Genomic DNA, 19,986 nt, shown 5'->3' with positions numbered 1-19,986 from the left:
TCACCAGACACCACATCTTGGGCTTTTCAGGCTCCAGAACTGCGAGCAATAAATTTCTGTTGTATAATTTCTAAGCCACCCAGCCTCTGCCGGCGGGCCTAAGACGTCACCTCTGTGACAGGGGCTAATGAGGAGACATCATTTTGGGAGTCTCCAGTCAAGCGCACTAGCAGGAAGCAGCTCCCAGACAAGACTGCCGTGTGCACCACGGTGCCCGAAAAGGCTCGGCCTGTGAGCGGCTCCTGCCAGCGGCCCGGCTTGCTGCTCCCCGGAGACAGTCCTGCGAATACTCACGGGAGGCACACGTGTGGGTAGTCTTCCCAGAGGCTTCTTGGGTTTGTTAAATATCCTTCCTGTAGTGGGCAAGGAGAGACGGCCTTTAGACAGGAGGCACCCGCTGGGGCCCTGGGCAGGGCCAGAGGCGCGCCCAATCCCCAGCGCCAGGAAGAGAAAGAGACAGGAAACATGAAAAATGAAGGCTCGCTCTCTGCACGGGAGCCACCCGGCCCTCAGCCGGCTTCCTCACTGTGACAGAGCTATGACGTCGCAGAAGAGCCCTAGTCTGGGGGCTGAAGACCTGTGTCTGGACGTGGGCCTGGCACTCACCGGCTGTATCGTCTGGGCAAGTTAGTCTCCCTAAGCTTCAGTTGGCTCGTCTGAAAATGAGGATAAAAATACCCTCGCAGAGTTATTGTTAGAAATAAATGTTATAGCTTATGTTTATGCGTCTAGCATTATGCCTGGCATGAAGGCACTCAGGAAATGCTTGTAGAATGAATAAGCAAGTGGACTGGAAAAACGAAAAGCCTAGTTTGGCTTTTCACATCGCTATGAATAAAAAGAATGCAGGACCGCACAGGCTTCCCCAGGAGGCCTCACCCCATAGGCCTCCTAAGTGTCTACCACACTGGGTCGTTATCGCGAGAGGCCTCCATTACTCTACAAGTTCCTTCCCACCAGGGTCTTACCATGCCCTTCTTTATACCTCCAGCACCTAGCCCAGGGCCTATTGTAGAGTAAGGGAGGTAACCTGAAAACCCTCCCGTCATGAAACCTCCAGAAATGCTGGATGACATCTAACAAGAATGCTCTTAAATGCAAAGGGTTTTCCCAGAAAGGGATCCCAAAGGGACAGGAGGCTAAAAGCCAGAGCAGTGAGGTGAGGCTGGGGCAGCTCAGAGGGCACTAGTCTTGGGGCCAGGGTATTCGTGCCCACATGAGAACAGAAGACGGGGCCTCCAGAGGTGGAATCCAAGACCCTTGTGTAAAAGCAGGACCCCTGAAGAGCTACAGAAGACGGTTAGACTGAGTTTGCACTAGTTTGGGTTGGACTAGAGAAAGGGCAGACTCAGTCTGACCACCAATAGAGAGAGATTAAAGAAGCTTTCTGCTCATCCTGGGCTCGGGACGAAAAGCAAAATATAGGGCGCCTGGGTGGCTCAGTTGGTTAAGCAACTGCCTTCGGCTCAGGTCATGATCCTGGAGTCCCAGGATCGAGTCCCGCATCGGGCTCCCTGCTCAGCAGGGAGTCTGCTTCTCCCTCTGACCCTCCCCCTCTCATGTGCTCTCTCTCTCATTCTCTCTCTCTCAAATAAATAAATAAAATCTTTAAAAAAAAAAAAAAGAAAGAAAAGCAAAATATATTATCCCTTGAAAATCTGTAACCTCAGGTTCACTTTCACATGAGTTTGGAGTTCAAACTTATACCCCTCGTATGGTCCAAGAACTACCAAGCTTAGAAATTAGTAGTATTAATACTGTTGGGCCAGTGATACCACTGGGGCATACTCTCATCCAAGGATGTACAGGATTCTCACGCCTAAAACCCTGCTAAAGAGGAGTCTGTAATCCGAAATTACAAAACATAAGAGGAAACACTCCTCCGTGAGCAAGGGTCGGCTGACATTACAAGAATCCAATAAAAATTTGTTGGTCGAATGAATGAATCAATGATGAATGCTTTAGGCAATTTCTCTCTTCTGAGGGAAGAACAAGGCTCTTACTAGTCCCTCAGAGGAGGTTAGGACAGTACGACCCTGTCATTCCAGGGAAATCTCCGGTGAGAACATCCCAAGGAAGCAGCAATGTACTTAAGAAAATGGTCCATCTGGGACTGAGGTAGGAGGGACATTTCTGCCCGAAGAGAGACTGGCCAAGAGAAACAGCACTGAGAGAAACCTAAAGCCCAGATGACCTTGTGATTTTAAACAGGAACCCTCCTCGGCTTGGCCCCTTTTCTTAGGGGACAAGGAGGTCAGAAGTTTGAAGCCAACAAGCAAAGAACCTCCCCAGAAAAATGCTGCCTGCTTGTGAATGTCTAGTCCTCAGGGAGTCCAGGGAAGGAGTGCAGGGAGGAGGGCGGGGGAGTCAGAGGAAAATGACTCACTGCCTTTTCCAGACCTCGGGCCAGGCAGCTGCCTGAGGGCGGCCGGGGGCTGGGGTGCCCTCTGGGGGCCGGAGGCCAAGGACCTGAGATCCCAGGGGGCTGAGTGTGGCAACCCTGCCCCAATCCTGGTCCCCGACGGGCACTGGCAGAGGTGCTGGGGGAACTCCTGAAATCCTTTGTTCTCTCCTTAACCTAGGAGCCAAGGGAGGCCCGAGCAAACTGGAACAATCTCTCCTTTTGCCCCCACAGCCTTCCTTTTTGGTGAACAGACAAACAGAACCCAGTCATAACACAGCCGGTTGCTACCTAGACTCAGACATACCAACATCGTTTGTCCTTCAGGAACAATCACATACTCGAGTTCTGCTCTAAGTGGCCAAGCTGTTAATAGAAATCAGTCCAGGGTGAGGGGCCTTCCCTCTACCAGGCTCTCACAGAGCATCAGACTTCAGGTTTGTTTTTTGTTTTTTTTTTTTTAAGATTTATTTGACAGAGAGAGATACAGCAAGAGAGGGAACACAAGCAGGGGGAGTGGGAGAGGGAGAAGCAGGCTTCCCGCCGAGCAGGGAGCCCGATGCGGGGCTCGATCCCAGGACCCTGGGACCACGACCCGAGCCGAAGGCAGACACCTAATGGCTGAGCCACCTAGGTGCCCCTCAGACTTCAGGTTTTAAGATATGAATGGAGACCTCCCAAGGAAGTTGGGCAGGGGAGACCAGACGCCTGCCCACCCTGCTCCCCCCAGTAGAGCGTGGGGGTCTTGTTTTGTCTTCTAACAATCAACAGTCAGTAGTTCAAAGGTAGATGATAAGTAAGGAGGTTGACCTCCTACATTATTGGTTGGTCCAGCCATGCTGTCCTCACTCTGCTTGTATAAATGCAGAGAGAAATGTCTGGATCAAGCACCGCCCCCAAAACCCGGTTATTTTAGGGGGAGGGATCTGGGGAAAATTTTCACATTTTCTAAAAAACCTTTATGTATTGCTCAATTTTTAATAGATCTATGAGTTTATAAAAACAAGAGACTCATGATTTTAAAAACTGCTGGGGGCCAGAGCAAGAAGACGTGCCTGCAGCTTACTCCCGCATCCTCACAAGCACAACTTCGTGAGCACGCAGTACCTGCCACGCTCTGCCCGCGAGACACGGTGGTGGGCACAGGCCGTTCACAAGCAGCTCGGGGGCAGGGGGGACAGACCGACGGACAGCAGAGCACACACACGTGAACGAGAAAAACGCCACAGTACACGCTGGGGGGAGGGGTCCTGAGGAGGGGACTCTGAGGTGGAGACTTCGATGGGAAGGAGGAGCCAGCCACGGATTCAGGGGATGAAACATCTGGGCAGAGGAACCACCCACGCAGAGCCCAAGGGCCAGGAGCAGAAGAGCAGAGGTAAGAAGAGGGGGACCTCGATCACAGGAGTGAGGAAGAAAACGACTTCACTGCAAGTGGGATGGCAGCTTTGACACAAGGGTGCAGGACTTAGGTTCCAGAAAGCCCTGTCTGGCTGAGCAGAAAATGGATTTGGGTGGCAGGCCACCGGAACGAAAACAGCCTCCTCCTAGAAGGACAGTCAGTGGTCCAGGCGAGAGAGAATGGCGGCTTGGACTGCACACCGGGATTCCCCAGCCTCGGCACTCCGACACCTGGGGCTGGACAATCCTTGGTCGTGGCGGCTGGCCTGCACACGGTAGGACATTCGGCGGCATCCCAGCAGCGTACTGCCGGTGTCCCCAAATCTCCCCTGTGGACCGCAGGCCCAAGGCGGAAAGCGCGGACCGCACCTCAACATGCTCTGGGGGGGGAGGGGGGGGCGCGGACCCTGCTGATGAGCTGAATGTGGGCGGGGAAAGAAAGAAGGATCAAAAAATATCTCATCCTCACAGAAAAATAGCATTTAAAAAACACTAGCTACTTTTCACTCCTTTTACATAACTACCCTCTCTCTTCTTCCTCAATCACCTTCATTCCCCACAGGACGGTGCAGATGGAGTGGCTGAGGGCCAGGGGCTGCATGGTGCTACTGGGAGTTGGGATCACTAGAGCTTTCCAGGGTCCCCCAGGTCTCCACTTCCTACAGAAGATGTTGAGTGGGGGACCTGGCTGTCCCCATAATAAAAGCCTGTCATGAGCTTCCCCCACGTAAAGTACTGCATGCTCCCAGACTAAGGAGCATCATCATTTTCAAGCCCTTGCAGGCCTGAGAGAAGCAAAGACAGAGCTGCTGAGCATTTAACATTCTGGAAGGGGTGTTAAGTAACGTGGCTTTTGGCCTCCAGAATCTGTCTAAATGCGTCACAGCTCGGGTGGAATGTCTGGGGGTGAGGCAGCACTTGACTTGGGTAAAAGTGACCCAGAGATGAGGCAACACCTCTTCTGAAAGACCCTGAGACCATTCTGCCTCAAAGCAGCCGAGGGGACTCCGCAGGCTGCAGGAACCAAACACCGAGCGGTTGGCAGAAGAGGTCTGGCATCCAGCGCAACCCACACCCAGGGGGCCAGGACATGCACTGCACAGCGGCAAGGGGCACTCCTCACACAGGCCACACTGTAGGTCTTCCCCCAGGGACAGTGCAACAGGGCAGTCCCTCTTGAGGGGACAGAAGCCTGTGGTCCTGGCATTTAAAACTCCTAAGGTTCTGGCTAGGAAGACTGTTCCATGATTAGATGACAATAGAAACACCAGCAAAATACGAAAGGACATGCTGACTCCCGCTTTCAGAATAGGAATTCAGCGTTCGGCTCTGGACGCGGAGTTCCTTAGGATGTGAAAGCTCATCGCGTTCACTGAAGGAAGAGGAAGCGGGTGAGAGGTCAGTGGAAGACAGGGAAGGGAACTTCTAAAAGATCACAGGGTTGCTGAATTTTCCAAGCCCAGGCCTGCATTTCTCACAGGACAATTCTAGCTCTTGGGAAAGAGACCAAGTTCCAGACGGGAGGTGCTCCAAGTGGGGGTGGGGGGCTGCTAATTAACCACGGTCATGCACCACAGGCCGGGTCTATGTTACGGTGAACCCTAAAGGGCTGTCCACATTCCCTGCTACGAAGGAATTCTGCTGTATCGAAGGCTGCTTGAAAGAACAGTCCTTTTGTGTAGAAAGGAGAGGTAGATAAGTTGTCTGGTCCTCCAGGCACTTGTGGGAAGGGCACGGACTCGCACAGGATTTGATGTGCAGACAGGGGGGAGGCTGGCCTTGTTTGCGGGAGGCCAATATGGGAAAACAGAAAGTGTCCTGGACCTGGAACCAGACTCCTAAGTCCAAGTCTGGTCCTTGCCACTTCCAAACCACATGACCATGGGGACACTGCAAAATTCAGTCTTGGAGGTCTTCAAACCATGAACACGGGAACAAGAATAAACCTAAGACTCCTCTCACTGGATAGCACTGGTAGGAGGGCCCAGGCAAGTGACGCAGTGCTACGGAGATGCACGGTATCCTGCTCGTACCAACCCATAATAGTGAGAACTCGTGCTGATTTCTGGACGAGAGGGCTCTCTCCAGCCATAAAAGAGCGGCTATACCACTTGGCCCCTCTCGTACCATGAGGATGCAAAAATAGCTTCAGTTCCAAGAAACTGCTCAAAGTTTTTACAAACTGCTCCTGCCTCTTTTCCTTCCCAGCTCAGCCCCGCCGTTATTAGCAATCCGAGAAGAGACGCGCCACCGGCAGCCCAGGCCCCAGTCCCCAGGGCCACTCACCGTCACCACCACGTAGAAGCACCATACCACCGAGCTGAGATGAAAGATGACCAGCTGCCCAGATTCGTTGAACTTGCTGTGTTTGACCTTAGAGAGGTGAAGCCGTTTGCTGATTTTCTAAGGAATAAAGAGAATCCTGCATGTTAATATATGCAGGTGGATGGGTAATGCGTGGGCTTCGAACTCCCATTTCCCACCCATGACAGGGCAGCAGGTGGCCATGACCCGGGCTAGGCCGTGTAAGCCTGCTGTGTGCACAGAGCGCTCAGTTCAAGGCAAGCATTTTGAGAAAGTGGCAAGATGGAGGTCTTCAGCCTAGATGTAAAGAAAACATCCCCCGATCAGGCTAGAGGACAGACCCATAAGGATGCTGCCCTGCCATTTCAGGTGTGTGACACCCTCACATCATTAAGTGCTGCCGTCCCACGCGCTAAGAAGGCTGCGAGCGGGGACAGAAACCATGGTGTGTGGCAAGGGATATCCAATCAATAGGACCAATCAGGGCACACAAATTAGGAAGCAAAGGGGCCCAGAGCTGCAGTCTCCTCTGGGGTGAGGCCCCACCGCCCGTGGCATCTCCCCAGCTTCTGATGTCAGGACCCACACACGTCACTCACATCTAAAATGTACTCTTGAACCACAGCATGCAGGATGATGGTGATGAAGACGTAGAACAAGATGGTGACCAGGTCCTTGGGCCCATAGTGGTAGTGCACGGTCTCACTATCTGTGGAGGTAAGAAGAGCCACGTCGGCATCCCTGGGCTGAGGAAGTGCTGTGGGACCCCAAACTGGAGACCTCTGAAGCAGAATGTGCCATGCTGTACCCCTAGATGCAGAAGACAGTTTCGTCCCTAGAATCCTACCCAACCTCTGGACGCGGCCCTTGGGAAGTGCCGACGGGGAGGGTTATGCCATGATGACTACCTCCCCTGCCTCTGGGCAGGAGAGCACGGTGGTTAGGAGGCAGGGTGGGAGACAAGCAATCTCCAGCTCACCCTGGCTGTGTGACTAGGCAGAAGTAACCAACCTCTCTGAGCCGCAATTTCCTTCCCTGTAAGATGGGACTGCAGCCTTCAGTAGGGAAGCATGCAGTGGGGGCTAGAAGTGTGGACTCAGAAGCCTGAGTTTATATCACAGCTCTGTCATTTCCTATGTGACGCTGGGACACCGCTCTATGTGAGCTTTCTGTGCCTCAGTGTCCTTATCTGTAAAATGAGGGTAAAAGCAGTTCCCGCATCGTAGGGTTTCCCTGAGAATCAGAGGACTTCAATGCAAAGGGCTCAGAACTCTATCTAGCACACAGTAAGTGCTACAGATGTATTTGTGACTATTTGTGTTGTTGGGCTAGCGTGAGCATTAAATGAAATTATTTGTATGCGAGATGCTGATCACCGTGTCTACACCCATGGCGAGCATGCAATAAATGGTAGTTGGCTGAAGTATCACTTAATGGCAATAAATCAGACAAGAATCCCAGACGTACAAGCCTTGTAAAGCTCTGCGGTGGCAGCCTCGTGTTCCACGGACAGAGGAGGGTTTCTACCGTCGTTCCAGTTAGCAGGCTAGGGGTGCCAGGGCTCGTGAACCCAGGCCTGGATCTCTGCCACTCGCACGCCGAGTCACACACCCATGAGTCATCGCTCTCGGCCGGGATGCATTTACCAGAAGGTAGACGGGGGTCGGGAGCTTCAGGGTGGCCACAGAACGGAGCAGAGCCACGCCCCGCCCTCTGCCACCCTGGACTTGGGAGAATGGACGGTCCACGGTGCCGAGGGGTGGGAGGGCAGCGAGCCCGGGAGCCCCGAGGTCAGACAGACTTGCCTGTTTCCTCTGCCGCCGCCTTTCCACAAGGACCTGCCCGTGAGGGGCCCCGGGCTAAGTGCCGAAGTGTGGAGAGGAGAGCCACTGGCCCAGCTTCGGAGCACGCAGGCCGGTGAGGAGACGGACAAGCAAACGTACAATGACCCCACGGACAGGCACACGGGGCCAAGAGGTACACAGAGCGCCCCAGCGAGCCGCGGCAGGCCAGGGCCCAACACCGGCTGGGGTGGGAGTGGCGGGGGGGGGAGGGACAGGACGACGTCGGAACCTGGGGGTAAGCACAGGTGGTCAAGCGGGGGAGGAGCATCTAGGCAGAGGCGGCCGCATCTGCAGAGGATGCAGGGGATGAGGCCGGGGTGGCGGGGAGGCCACAGGGAATGCCTGGGTGCCCCATGAAAGGGGGTGGACTTGATCCTGAAGGCAACACGGACACATCGGAGAATTCAGATTCAACAGGCAAATGATGAAATATGGGCTTGGGGAAGTGGACTCCAGCAACGGTGAATGATGGCGTGCCTGGAGGTGAAGACGCCGGTCAGGGGGGCTCTGCCGCTGTGATCCACATCGGGACCCACAGAGGCCTGCAGTAAAGCAGGACGACGGCCGTCGGTGAGAAGGGGCAGCACGCGGCGCCGGGCCCTCCCAGGGGCTGAGGGCTGGGCGGGGGTGCGTGGGGAAGAGGTAGGCATGGGGGCCGGAGAAGGCACTGGAGGTGGGAGGACAGCTGGGAGGACACTTGCCCCGCCTCCTTCAGAAGAGAGGACCAAAGCACACATACTCGATGGGGGCATATTTTGAAACCATAAAATAAACACATGCAAAGTTTCGTCGAGACCAGCATTACCAGGCAAAATGGGATTTATACTCAACCAAACAAGCACGGTCCCAGAGTAGTGAGACACCACCTGTCAAGACTGGATTATCTTCTTTAAAGCCTCTTCAGGGCCACCTGCCGTTCTTCACCCCAAATACCATGGTTCCAAAGAGATGCGACCCTTGCTTTCGATCCCTCTTGAAACAAGAATGAGTGCGTGAATATAGTCGTTCATCCCTTCGCTGTTGAGAACGACATGCGTGTTTTTCCATCAACAAATAGCCCAAGTGCACGGCTCCATTCTGGGTGCCAGGAGAAGACTATGAACAAGGTGGGCCCGGCCCTGCCCTCCTGGAGCTTCGTGAGTGCACACCAAATCCTCACACTAAAAAACCGGAGGCTGAAACTACAACACAGCAGCAGCAAAACCCACACAAACCACCAGAGTAAAAAATGGGCAAAGGACTTGAATAGACATTTACCAAAAAAAGACATACGAATGGCCAACAGGTATATGACAAAGTGCCCACCATCACAATCATTAGGGAAATGCAAATCAAAACCATGATACAACCTCCCATCCATTAGAATGGCTACCTTTTTTTAAAAAAAAAAAAACCACCAAAAGACAGGAAATAACAAGTGTTGGTGAGGACGTAGATAAATTGGAGCTTCTCTACACAGATTGTGGGAATGTAAAATGGGACAGTCACTATGGAAAGCAGTACGGTAGTTCCTAAAATATTAAAAATAGTAAACTCAAAATGGATGAAAGACCTAAACATAAGATCTGAAGCCATAAAAACTCCTAAACAAACACATAGGCAGTAATCTCTTGGACATCAGCCTTAGCAACTTTTTTTGGATCTGTCCCCTGAGGTAAGGGAAACAAAAGCAAAAATAAACTATTGGGCCTACTCCAAAATAAAAAGCTTCTGCAGGACAAAGGAAATAAAACAAAAAGGCAACCTACAGAATGGAAGAAGGTATTTGCAAGTGATATATCCAATAAGGGGTTAATATGCAAACTATATAAAGAATTTATACAAGTCAACACACACACAATAATGATCTGATTAAAAATGGGCAGAGGACCTGAATAGACATGTTTCCACAGAAGACATCCAGATGGCCGACACATGAAAAGATGCTCAACATCACTCATCAAAATCAAAAACCACAATGGGAGAATACGTCACATCTGTCAGATGGCTAGAATCAGACAAGAAATAAGCGTTGGTGACAATGTGGAGAATAGAGAGCCTTGTGCACTGTAGTGGGAATGTAAATTGGTCCAACCACTGTGGAAAACAGTATGGAGGTTCCCCCCCAAAAAATAGAAATAGAACTACCATACAATCCAGCAATTCTACTATGGGTATTGACCCAAAGCAAATGAAATCACTCATTTGGAAAGATATCTGCACCCCTATGTTTACTGCAGCAGTATTTATAACAGCCACATTATGGAAGCAGCCTGAGGGTCCACTGAGACGATGAATGGATAAAGAAGATGTAATCGGGTATTACTCAGCCATAAAAGAAGATCATCTTGCCATTTGTGACAGTATGGATGGACCCTACGGGTATTATGCTAAGTGAAGTCAGAGAAATAAAAATACCTTATGGTTTCACTTATATGTGGCATGTAAAAAACAAAAAAACAACCAGACTCCTATATACAGAGAGCAAACTGGTGTCTGCCCGAGGGTGGGGGTGGCGGTGGGGGATGGGTGAAATAAGTGAAGGGGATTAAGAGGTACACCCCACCAGTTATAAACTAAGTCAGGGGGGTGAAAAGTACAACATAGGGATAGAGTCAATAACATTGTAATATCATCGTATGGTGACAACACCTAGGGTGGTGAGCACAGTGTTGTGCACAGAACTGTCCAATCACTATGTTGTACACCTGAAACTAATACAACATTGTAGGTCAGCTATATTTCCATTAAAAAAAATTAAAAATAGAGTTACCGTAGGATCCTGCAATTCCACTTCGGGGTACATGCTCGAAACAGCTGAAAGCCGGATCTCCAAGTACTATTTGTGTACCCATGTTCATAGCAACACTTTTCACAATAGCCAAAGGTAGAAATGACCCAAGTGTCTATTGATAGATGGATGGACAAACAAAATGCAGTATATAGACCCACAAAAGAATATTACTCAGCCTTAAAAGGGAAGGAAATCCTGTCGTGGGCTACGGCACAGATGAACCTGCAGGTGTATGTAGTCTGATTCATAGACAAACCAGAACGCTCGGGAGTGGGGGCCGGAGGGAAACGGGGAGTTGCTAGTTAATAGCCACAAAGTTGTGGTTCTGCAAGAATAGGGTTCTGGAGATGGGCTGCTCTACAGCGTCAATGTATTTAACACTACTGAACTGTACACTTAGAAATGGGGACGATGGCAAATTTTATCCTCTATTTAAATTAAAAACCCACCCCCAGTGGCCAGGTGTTAGGTAAGTACTCTGACCAAAGGCTGAGGGGGAAGGAACAGGGAGCAGAAGCATCGCTCGCTCAAGGAGGGGACACAGCCGAGCTGTGCAGGGGGAGAGCGCTGGCGAGGGCAGAGGCCCCAGGCAGATGGGGTGGGGGGGTGGGGATGAGGTTGGAGCAGGGGTCTGGGAGGCTGCAGAGGTGGGAGGGCCAGCTCATGACCTTCAGGTCCCGGCAAGGTCTGAAAGGCACTGGCAGGCTCCTGAGGCTTTCAGGCCCGTATTTATAAAGCTCACTCTTCCTGCCACATGGAGAAGAACTAGAGAAGCGTGCACAGAAGGCAGGAGGGCATGGTGGCAGAGCCACGGCGAGAAGACACATCCGGATAGATGTGGGTGATGAAGCGGCCCTGGGGAATGGTTCTCAAGTTCCTTCTGGAACCTCATCGGCACTCTGGAGCCTTCCTTCATGGTTTCAGCATTCTGCGACATGTGTTATTCTGTTTGATCTCATGAGATGGGCAAGGAGAGTAGCGGAGGACACGGGGTTCAGAAAGGTAAGGGACAGGAGCCCTTCTCAGGGCTCCCAGGGGCTTCAGCGTCCCACCCCAGCCACCAAACACCACCTCAGGGCCAACATGACCCACTCACCCCCACCCCTTGTCCCGCATCCTTACTGGTGATGATCCATTCCCCTGAGGTCCTTCTCCTAGTCTGGTAACAAGTAGGAGCATCCATAAATACTCAAAAGCCGTGCTCTGATTCATACACAGTATCTCTGGTGCTTTCCCCTGATCCGCTATCTCCCCACTTTTGATCAAAGCAGGGAAGGAAACTGGCTTGACGGTTTGGCTCCTTCTGCTCTCCACAGAGCCACGGAGGCTGGAACTTTGTGATCTTCCAGGAGGCCATAAACCTATACTAGTTTTGCAGAAAAGTAACTTGAAGCATGTCTCTGAGCTATTAGACCAGAGAGGCCCCCCTGGTCACAAGTCGCAGCAAAATGCCGACAGGTACCAGGTGGATAACCCAAACGAGCAAAGCAATCCAGGTCTCGCAAGATCACACCTTTCAGCACAGAGGTCCGCTGCCTTAGACGGCAGACATCGCCCCTTCCACAGTACAGCTGTAAAGAGAGCGCCCTCTTGGTCTATCGTTCACCTTCCTGCTTTGAGAGAGGGACACGTTTAAGAAATAGCCACTTTCCTATAAAGAAGGCGTGGTATACACACACACAGTGGAATATTACTCAGCCATCGAAAAGAAGGAACTCTTGCCATTTCCAACGACATGGATGGAGTTACAGTACATTACGCTAAATGAAAGCAGTCAGAGAAAGACAAAAACCAGATGATCTCACTCCTATGTGGAATTTAAGAAAACAGATGAACATATGGGAAGGGGGAGAAAGGAGAGAGGGAAACAAGCCATAAGAGACCCTTAACGACAGAGAGCAAACTGAGGGCTGATGGAGGGAGGTGGGGGGGATGGGCTAGGTGGGGGATGGGTATTTAGGAGGGCACTTGTTATGATGAGCACTGGGTGTTGTATGTGTCGAATCAGTGATTTTTTTACTCCAGAAACCAATATTGCACTGTATGTTCACTAAAATTTAAATTTTAAAAAAGTTCTCAGTATAAGAAAAAAAAATATATCCACTTTCTTTTCCACCTTACTAAAAGACAGTTAAAGGGGCACCTAGGTGGCTCAGTCAGTTAAGCGGCTGCCTTTGGCTCAGGTCATGATCTCAGGGTCCTGGGATCGAGCCCCACATCGGGCTCCCTGCTCAGCGGAGAGCCTGCTTCTCCCTCTCCCTCTGCCTGCCGCTCTGCCTACTTGTACGCTCTTGTCAAATAAATAAAATCTTTTTAAAAATAAAATAAAAGACAATTAAAACTGGAATACACAGTAACTGACAGGTAGTCTCGATGTCAGGGATGCTAGAGGGGAGGGTGACTGTGGGAAGCCACAAAGCGTATGTCCCCCGGGGGTGATGAAGGAGTAGGAAAGGTGCTCCTCAGAGACTGTGGCCAGGGGAGGGGTGCAGCCCAGTGTGGCCAGATTCCTGATATTCCAGAAGCAAAGAGAAAAATTTTTACATGAAATCATCTGATTTAAAAATATTGGGGACTAATTCAAAATTATAGAAAAAAAAAAAAAACCACTTCATGGGCCAACACCTGACTAGCCAAAGAAAATAAATCTGCAGGCCAACTCTGACCATGGGCCACCAATATGGAGCCTCCAGCCTACATGACCCCTGACACCCTTCCTCCTATGCACCGCCCCCCCGCCCGAGTATGTCAATATGCCCTTCTGTAGGAATCAATCCAACTTCGGAAGAAAGCACCTTCAGTACTGATCTTCCAACTGTAGATGCATTATTCCTCTCCCATCAAACGTGGCATTTGCTTGGCTTATCTCTGATCACGGTTTAAAAAGAGAGCTAGAGTCATCAATACGAGCCTTGGCTGTTTTGACCACCTCTGTCAGCAGCTGTCCCTTGACGGGAGTAACGTTCTTATGGACATCCTGTTTTGCTTCCTATGACTAAGAGATACATTCCCGTTTCCTTTTGTGTCACCTGTAAGCAGCTTCTGCCGTCTGCCTTACGTGTACCCATCTCGTCCGGGTACTCCCATGCGGTCTCTCACCTCTTCCTGTGACTTGAGCTGGTTGGTGGCCACCTGGAGCCAACCTAGTCACCTTTCAGATCCTTAGAGTCTGGGTATCTGCCAACGAGCCTTGCGCCTGTGTGTGAAAAGCTGGCTGTTCCGAGAGCATCGCTGCACAATCCGGCCGTCTCTTGGTTCCTGGTGCCCTTCCTAATGCCTGCACACCCAGGATGACAAAATGCACTTTCTGCGGGTTTCTGTGCTTACGGCCAACTCTGTTTCCACGTTATTTTGAAGTTCTAAAAGAAGAACTTAGGGGCCCCTGGGTGGCTCAGTGGGTTAAGAAGTCTGCCTTCGGCTCAGGTCATGATCCCAGGGTCCTGGGCTCGCGTTCCCGGTCAGTGGGGGTCTGCTTCTCCCTCTGCCCCTCCCCCCGCTTGTGCTCTCTCTCTCTCTCTCTCTCTGGCACGCTCGCTCTCAAAATCTTAAAAAAATTAAAAAAGACCTTAGATATGAAAAAAAAAAAAAAACCACCACAAGGAAAATCAAGAGGCAAATGATCACCTAGGGGGAAAATATTCGTAATTCAGATGATAAATGAAAGACTAATCTTGCTAATATGTAAAGAGCTCCCACCACTTGAGGATAAAAAGATCAAAACTGCAACAGAAAAATGCACAAAGATATGAACAATTCACAAAGAGATGGCCCTTATGCATTTAAAAAGATGCTCAACCGTACACCGAAGAGAAATGCAAATTAAAACTACAGTGAGCTACCATTTCATACCTATCAGATTGGCAAAAATCCAAAGCTTGACAATATACTCAGGCTCTCTTTCACACACCACTGATGAGAATGCAAAATGGACCCCCTCTTCGGAAGGGCAATTTGGCAATTTCTATCGAGATTACAAGTGCATCCGCTCTTTGATGTGGCAACTCCACTTCTGGGAATTTATCTTACAGTGTGATACCTGCCATGTTCAAAATGACATGTGTACAAGGTTATGCAGCGCAGCACTGTTTTTAACAATAAACTAACGGCAGCAATCCACGTGGTTTTCATCTACTGGGGCCTGGGTACACAGATCCTCGTTCTAACGCACTAGGGCTACTCAGAGTGTGGCTGCAGACCAGCAGGACCAGCATCAGCTGCGAGCCTGGAGATGAACGCTCGTGCAATCCACCCCAGACACTCCGGGGAAGGCCCCGGACTTCACGCTTAATGAATCTCCAGGTGATTCTGATGCATACTAAATTTAAGAAGCACCAACATAAACAATGGAGCTATTTTTAAAAATGAGAGCCCAAGATCAAAAACAGGGGAAACTACTCAGGAGATTTAGACAGCAGAGTAATGGTCGCTTTGGGAAGGGGTACTGGCTAGGAGGACGCTGGGAGTGCCGTATCCTGATCTAGGTGATGGTGGCATGTGTGCGCACCTGCGTACACATTCACCAAGCTGGGCCCTTAAAGAAAGTGTGCTTCACAGCACGTGCTATACCTCAGTACGGTTTGTGAGGAGAACGATGAGGCTCTCTACATGTCGCCATGGAAGGATATCCAGGACCGATTACTCAGTGGGGGGAAAAAGCAAGGTACAGAACACACAGTATTCTACCAGTTCTAGGAGAAAAAGGAGAAAAGAAACATGCGTATTTGTGTGTGCATAAAGAAACACTGGAAGGTGAGAGGAGAAATCCAGGAAGGGCACACAGGAAACAACAGGGATTACCCACAGGGGACGGGGCTGTCAAAGGAAGAGTTCAGGGTGCGAACAAGACTTTCACTCTGACTTTTTTGACAGGTGAGTGTAGTTTCTACTCAAAAAGTAATCTTTAAGTAAATACATGTTCAAATTCTTCCACTTTGTACAAATTAAATTAAGAAGTGGTATCTTTCCCACCTCATTCCCCCCCGCCCCCGGCCCCCACCCCCACTCACAGGGACCCAGACCAGGCATGGAGAGACCTGAAGCTCATTTCTGGAGCTGCCCGTCGCCAGTCATGTGATCCAGGGTCTCCCTGCCCGCACTCACCCGCCCTGGACAATGAGGATCATACCATCTACCCTATACCATCAAAGGTAGAAGGATGAAATAGATAACTGACTTATAAACTGTAAAGTGCTACACAAACAGAGGGGATCATTATGACCACTTCCGCCAGAATCCGAAGATAAAAGAACATAACTGTCACCATGTACCACACACAAAAGGTACTCCCACGAGGGAGCTTATTTAGGATAAAGATTACGAACAACCGCCCTAAGCCATTTACTAAGCACATGCTCTGTGCCAGGCGCTTGTAGTGAACACATCTTATAGGTGGCATCATTCGCCTCTCACAGGAATCCGGAGTATTATGCCCATTTTACAGACCCGGCAGCTGAGGTCTAGAGGCCAGCAGCTAGTGAGGGGTGTGCCAAGCCCCCCAGCATGCGGCCAGTGGCAGGAGGCCAAGCCTGCTGGCTTTCTGACTCCCCTTCAAATCATACAGACGGTGCATCCGTTAAACCCTGAAGGCCTGCCTCCTCCCCGAGGCGCCAGGAGATGAGTGCGTGTGAGGACAGGCGTGGGGCACAGGGCCTCGAAGGGCAGCATCCTGCAGCATCCTGACCTCCACTCCTACTCCGTCCGGCCAGGCTGCCAGGCCATGCCCTCACCGGCCTCCCGACCCGGAAGATGGGGCCAGCGGCATGAGAACCACAAGCACCACCGAGGTGCTCACACGCACGCAGCTGTTCGGAGTCGACTGTGGCTCCCCCCACCCCAAAATGATTCAGCTGAAGTCCTAACCTCTCCCACCTCAGAACAGGACCTCCCTGGACACAGGGTCTTTACAGAGGTCATCAAGTTACAGTGCGATTATTAGTGTGGGCCCTAACCCAATCTGACTGATGTCCTTACAAAAAGGGGAAACTGGCCATATAGACACACACACACACACACACAAACACACACACACACACGCAAGATGGCCATCCGTACGCCAAGGAGAGGCCTGGAACAGAGCCTTCACTCAGGGCCTTCAAATGAACCAACCTGCCGACACCCTGATCTTGGAACTTCTAGCCTCCAGGACTGTGAGACAATAAATTTCTGTTATTGAAGCCACTCAGTCTGTGGTCCTTTGTTACGGCAGCCCTAGCAAAAATTACGTGCCTTCATCCGATCCTTCCTCACGCCCCCCTCCACCCAGTTAACTGAGGATCGAGCAGAGGACTTGTCAAGGTTACCATTTTAACCCCGTATTACCCGACTCGGGATACATTTTTGCCAATTTTCTAGTAAAATAGGTAAGAAAAGGATATTTTCATGAAGTGAGAGAAGCAGTAAAGAGAATTTGGAAATAAAGGGCCTAACTTTGGAATTGTTTTCTTGAAGTACCATTCCTTTTTACAAGGCTGCAAACCCCCCGCCCCAGGGCCTTCAGGGAAGAAATACAGCAATAACTCCTAGGTGCCAAGCACACACTCAGTCCCTGCTGCAGTTTACAAACATGAGGCTTCTATCTACAACCCACCTGAGCAGACAACACGCAGCACGCGGAGAACACCTACAGGAAGGGAAAGCGTGAGCTTTAAAAAAAAAAAAGAAAAATTCATTGAGAGCCATAAAGGAAAAATAACTCAAGGATCACATACAAAAGAAAAAAAAAAAAGAGAAAGAAAGACCTAGAATCACAGCTTTTTTCCTCCCCCTGGATAAAAATAACAATGTCAACAAGTGCACTGTTAATTAGGAATGAAATTTCAGTAGGAACTGAATAAGAAAACAATTATCAAAGCTAGATAGACAAGATTGGATCAGGAAAGGCGAGAATGTGAAGAAGTAAAAACGTGGGGTGGGGTCTGGATCAGAGGGTGTGGGGGAGGGAAGGGAAAGGGCAAGAAAATTCGCCAAGAGAAGAGGAGGCAGGAGGTCAAGGACGCCATTGCTAGGCTTCTGGCTGGTGAGCCCTCAGCCACAGCCACTCAGGGGTTCCACTTACTTAAACCTCTAGAACCGCACACTGAAGGGGATGAATGCTCTGGGCTGTAACAGGCAAATGGAGAAAATCAGGTCTAGGCTGGAAGGGGTCACTGGAGGTTCTGACGTGTTCACCTTGTGAAAACTCACTGAGCTGACCACTTATGGTTTGTCCACTTTTCTACACAATTGTTAGGCTTCGATAACAGGGGCCCTGGCGTGAAGGTGTCCTCCCCCAGCCCCAAATTCACATGTTGGAGTCCTAATGTCCTCACGTCAATGTAAAGGTGTTACAGGTCGGGGCCTTCGGGAGGTGCCTGGGTCACGAGGTGAAGCCTTCGTGGATGGGGCTGGGCCCTTACAAGGGAACCCACAGCGCTCCCTGCCCCCCCCCGACCCTGTCAGGAGGCCCCAAGACGTCTGTGCCTGGAAGAGGGCCCTCACCTGACCCTGCTGGCACCCTCACCTCAGACTTCCAGCCTCCAGACCGGGCAGAAGTAAGTTTCTGTTGTTTTAAGCCACCTAGTCTGTGGTAGTTTGAGCAGACCAAACAGAGGAAGGCAGGAAGTGCAAGAACAAGTTTCAGTTTACGGATGGGGGTCACTGGCTATCAGTCCTGGGTCAGAGGCTCCCCACTCTTTTTCAGATGGTTGACCAATAAGGCCAGGGACACTGGGGAATGTGGGTTTTTTTCTTATTCATACAGACAGGACTCTAGGGCCAAAGGGAATCTTGGGGGCCGTTTGGCCCGAGGGGCCAGGACAGAGCCAGGTCTTTGCCTCCCTGGTGGGTCCCCCCCCCACCACCCCACTTGGCAAACCCAGCCTTCCCACGGCTTGCCCGGGCCCTGGTGCTGCATGGGGTGGGAGCAGCCCAGCCTGTGGTGGATCCCTGGGAAGGTCTCTCTGTGTGTCTCAGCCCCCTCAGGGGAAAAAGGATGGGGCCAGGCTAGGTGAGCCTCGAGTATCCTCCAGCTGGGTAGGCCACAGGTCCAGGGTGGGGAGCCTGCTCTGTCTCCACCTCCAGAGCCACTGCTGCCCACCTGTCTCTTCCCTTTTGTCCCCCACAAGCTTATCTGACAAACAGGGGCTCAGTCTGATACGTGATGCCAGTCTTTCAAGGACGTGATACGAGCAGGAGACAAGACTAATTCCTGCCAGGCAGCGCAGGGAACAAAAACACGCTGAGCCCTGGACAAAGGCGTTCAGCTGAACGAGGCCTGAGAACCATCTGTCTGCGGGGCTTTTACAGCCGTGTGCGTCTCGTCCTACCAGGACCATGAGAACCACGGCCAGGCTCTGGCGGGGGAGGCCCCCGGCCTTTGCATCCCTAGCTACAAAATGTCGCCCGGCAGCTGGGGGCGATAAAGCCACCGAGGACCACGCGAGCCAGGGATGTGTCCTCGTCACCTCTGAGGACGACAAAACAAACCCTTCTCCTGAAGGGGTCCCTCAGCCTCGCTGATCGAGGGGTGCAGGAACAGGCTCAGGAACGTACAGCTGCCGTGACCCTGCCCACACTGCCTTACAACGTGGCCATGACTTCTTGGGGAGCTATGGCCCAGCTCGAAACCACATCTACCCCATGGTACTCCTCACCGCCCTCCACCACCACCCGCGCCCCCCCGCCCCCGGAGACCAAAGAGTTCTAGAAGAACCAAAACTGGAAGAGCACAGAAACATACAAACGAGTTACAGGACCGAGTGGGTCTCCGTGTCTTACCTTTGAGGTCCGAAGCACAGGGTCGGTTCAAAGCCTGCCTGGTGCTTTTTAGGCAAGGCACTGATAACAGCACTTTTCCGTCTTTACAGGAATCACCTGTGGCTCTCCTTAAACAGAAAGATCTGGGGGCGCCTGAGTGGCTCAGTCCATTAAGCGGCTGACTCTTGTTTTCCACTCAGGTCATGATCTCAGGGGCCTGGGATCGAGCCCCGCATTGGGCTCCATGCTTGGCCGGGAGTCTGCTTGAGATTCTCTCTCTCCCTCTGCCCCTCCCCCTGCTCAAGTGCCAGCACACTCTCTCTCTCTCAAATAAATAAATAAATCTTAAAAAAAAAAGCAAGATCTGACGCAGTAGTTGTGTGGTGGGGCCTGGGAGCCTGCATGTCTAAAAACTTCCCAGGTAATGTGAATGGTGCAGGTCCAAGGACAATTTGAGGGGCAAGCACTTAAGAGGACTCTCGGGGCTTCCTGCAATCAGAAAACACATGGGCTTGAGACCGTGACCATAG

The 19,986-nt window shown here is 51.2% G+C and overlaps 1 protein-coding gene across 3 annotated transcripts in view; it reads right to left on the bottom strand.

Annotated features, from left to right (window-relative positions):
- TRAM2 (translocation associated membrane protein 2) overlaps positions 1 to 19,986 on the bottom strand; it is a 77,437-nt gene that overhangs the window by 7,175 nt on the left and 50,276 nt on the right. For 2 of the 3 annotated variants that reach the window (XM_032409669.1, XM_032409668.1), the window contains exons 3-5: positions 6,706 to 6,815; positions 6,089 to 6,205; positions 295 to 353 (exon numbers count right to left, since the gene is read on the bottom strand). In XM_032409669.1, coding sequence (XP_032265560.1) covers positions 295 to 353; positions 6,089 to 6,205; positions 6,706 to 6,815 — 286 coding nt within the window. Of the gene's footprint in view, positions 1 to 294; positions 354 to 6,088; positions 6,206 to 6,705; positions 6,816 to 17,309; positions 17,588 to 19,986 lie in introns of those variants that run through there. The other variant, XM_032409670.1, reaches the window with a different exon arrangement.

Source organism: Phoca vitulina, unplaced genomic scaffold (assembly GCF_004348235.1).
Source record: "Phoca vitulina isolate PV1807 unplaced genomic scaffold, GSC_HSeal_1.0 scaffold11, whole genome shotgun sequence".
In the NCBI taxonomy this organism is placed as follows: Eukaryota; Metazoa; Chordata; class Mammalia; order Carnivora; family Phocidae; genus Phoca; species Phoca vitulina.
This window is presented reverse-complemented; position numbering and strand designations above follow the sequence as displayed.